At 59.1% G+C, this 2,463-nt stretch overlaps 1 protein-coding gene across 1 annotated transcript; it reads right to left on the bottom strand.

The window, feature by feature from the left end:
- Positions 1–315: 315 nt before the first annotated feature.
- CHST14 (carbohydrate sulfotransferase 14) lies at positions 316–2,463 on the bottom strand. Its single transcript, XM_019644895.1, has one exon. The coding sequence runs from the start codon at positions 2,214–2,216 to the stop codon at positions 1,086–1,088; it is 1,131 nt and encodes a 376-aa protein (XP_019500440.1). The 5' UTR covers positions 2,217–2,463; the 3' UTR covers positions 316–1,085.

The raw sequence follows: 2,463 nt of genomic DNA, 5'->3' as shown, positions 1-2,463 counted from the left end.
AGTGTCTCATACCCACCCCCTTCTCCAGGGAACAATCCATGGGGGTGTGCCATTCCTAATGGGGCTTGCCCTTTGGTGGCATCCCAGAAGCTGAGTCTATGATCTGTTATGGCCTATGAGGAGCCCCCAAATTCTCTATGGTGTTGCACTGGTCTACTGGACTAACCCAAACAAGTTAAACTTTGTCTTCCTTTCTCTACCGGCAAGCTCCCTCTTCTGAATTGCAGAGACAGACATCTAGGAGATTTGGTGGACACATAGGAGCTCAGAGGGAGAGAATAAAAAATGCTAACTTTGTATACAAAACAACTTTATTAAAAATTCAGCTATTAGGAAAACAAAGCCTTCATAGGGGTTCTATAAAAAAGTACAAATTTTACATAAATGTGTCAGAAAAGGGGCAGCCAGATACACTAGCCACAATCTTGGGGGAAGGGAGGAGGTGCCCAAAGAGGCTAGGCACAGGGGTCTTTGGATACCTGCAGGGCTGAGTCCTAGAGCTACCAAGCAAGGGCCCTGACTCAGTTTTCCTTTCCTTGGAAAAATGGAAAGAACTGGCAAATGTAGGGAATTCTGAGTCTGAAGCAGAAAGGCACAAAAGTCATTTGTAAGGCACGACTGCTAACTCCAGCCCTGAGGCACATGGAGTGGATGAATGGGTGATCAGAGCCACATGCCCCTGGCTCTGGTTCCACTCCAGAATGGCGCCACCTCTGGGTTTGGCCACAGGTTAAGTTAAGGTGGACCAAATGGACTGCATAATCCCTGCAGCCAGGGGCCTGGAGCCAGTCTGTAGAACACATGTGTTGCTTCACTGGCAAACTGGTATGTGGCTCTTCCAAGGCAAGAAAGGTCACACTGGCCGCCAAGAAACCCCAATGGAGAGCACCAGGCCTCCTGTCCAACCCTGTCTTCTGAGCCACTGTGGGCACCCACCCTGGACAAAGAAGTTCCGAGGGAAGTCCTTGCCATCCAGACATCTGGAGAAGCTCCAGGCCTCAGAGCCAGGGTTTCTCTGAATGGCAGGCACAAGAAGTTGGCATTGTCAAAACCTGTCCCCAATTGTTGCTGGCTCATACTCATGGTCACTGGTGACAGGCCTCCCTGGTGACATTAGGCAGTGGGTAGGCAAAGAGGGAGAAGTCCATGATATACTTGGGCAGCACATCCTGCAGCAGGGCCCGTGGCGCACTGCACAGGTGGTAGTGCAGGCTTTCTCTGCTGGCAGGCCGGTACCAGGCCTGGCGAGCTGGAAATCGGACATGGGGTGGTGCCCGCACCCACTCCAGCACCTGGTTGGCATCAGCCTCCAGCCTTTCATAGGAGCCTACAAAGTCATAGCGCACAGCACAAGGCTGGCACAGGTGGTACACGGGCATCCAATGCTCATTCATGCGCTCAGGGTCCTCATCCACTAGGTATCTCAGGAACTCAGGGAAGGTGACATCGTCCCCTGCAGGGCTGGGTCCCGCACCGGCCCTGTACCGCCTCACAATCTCAGCTCCATAGCGCTGCTGGTACTCTCGGATCTCACCAAACTTGTTGCGGTAAGCTGAGAGAAGGCGTTCCAAGGGGTCCCGCACAAACATGAACTTGAAGTAGTGCTGCAGGCGGTAGCGGATCTCCTCAGGCCTCAGGTCTGCCAGGAACACCAGGTCATTACGGTGGTCCATCTTAAGGCGGACGTCCACGCTGTCGAGGACGCCTGCCAGCACCTTCAGCACCCGCTTCCAGTTAGAGCAGGCCACCTTGGGCACGTAGCAGTAGAGGAATCGGTAGCGGTCACTAACGAGGATGTGGCGCAGCAGGGTGCGCCGCTGCCCGATCGGCAAGTCCCAGGGGTCCCGGGGCATGCCTGGTTGTCCGCACACCGCCCGCAAGGTCCGGTTCCGGATGTCTCGCCTCACCTGCAAGTCCGAGTCCCCGGCATCCAGGGACAGCCCTCCAGGCCGGGGAACCGTCCCGCGCCTGACCGAGCCCTCGCGGTTGAGAGGGTGCAGGGGAAGAGGCTTCATCTCCGCCAAGATTCCCCGCTCGATCATGAGCAGCAGCCCGCTGGAGGCCACGATTACCGCGAACATCAGCATGGACGGCAGCAGCAGGGGCGGCCCGCCCAGCCCTGCCCGGGCCCTGCCCAGTGGGGCCCGCCTCAGAGCCCGGCCCAGGGGCTCGGCGCCATTTGGGGCCGCCAGCGGGGTCAGCGGGCGGGGGAACATGGTGCTCCGGGGGTGGGGGCCTGCGCGGGCCGGGCCGATCCGAGGGCTGTCTGCTGGGAGGCGGGCTCAGCCTGGAGGCGGGCGCCGACGGTTTGGGCTCACAGCACCCGGAGGGGATCGGGCAGGGGAGCTGGAGGGAGTCCTCGGGCGCGTGCGGGGGTGGCCGGCTGTCCCGCAGAGGCGCCAGAGCCGGCGGCGGGCAGCGGGCAGCGGGCAGCCGGCAGCAGGCAGACTCAGCTAGGGACCC

Source organism: Hipposideros armiger, unplaced genomic scaffold (assembly GCF_001890085.2).
Source record: "Hipposideros armiger isolate ML-2016 unplaced genomic scaffold, ASM189008v1 scaffold_92, whole genome shotgun sequence".
Classification (NCBI taxonomy): Eukaryota; Metazoa; Chordata; class Mammalia; order Chiroptera; family Hipposideridae; genus Hipposideros; species Hipposideros armiger.
The sequence above is the reverse complement of the archived record's forward strand: the minus strand, read 5'-3'. Positions and strand labels throughout refer to the sequence as shown.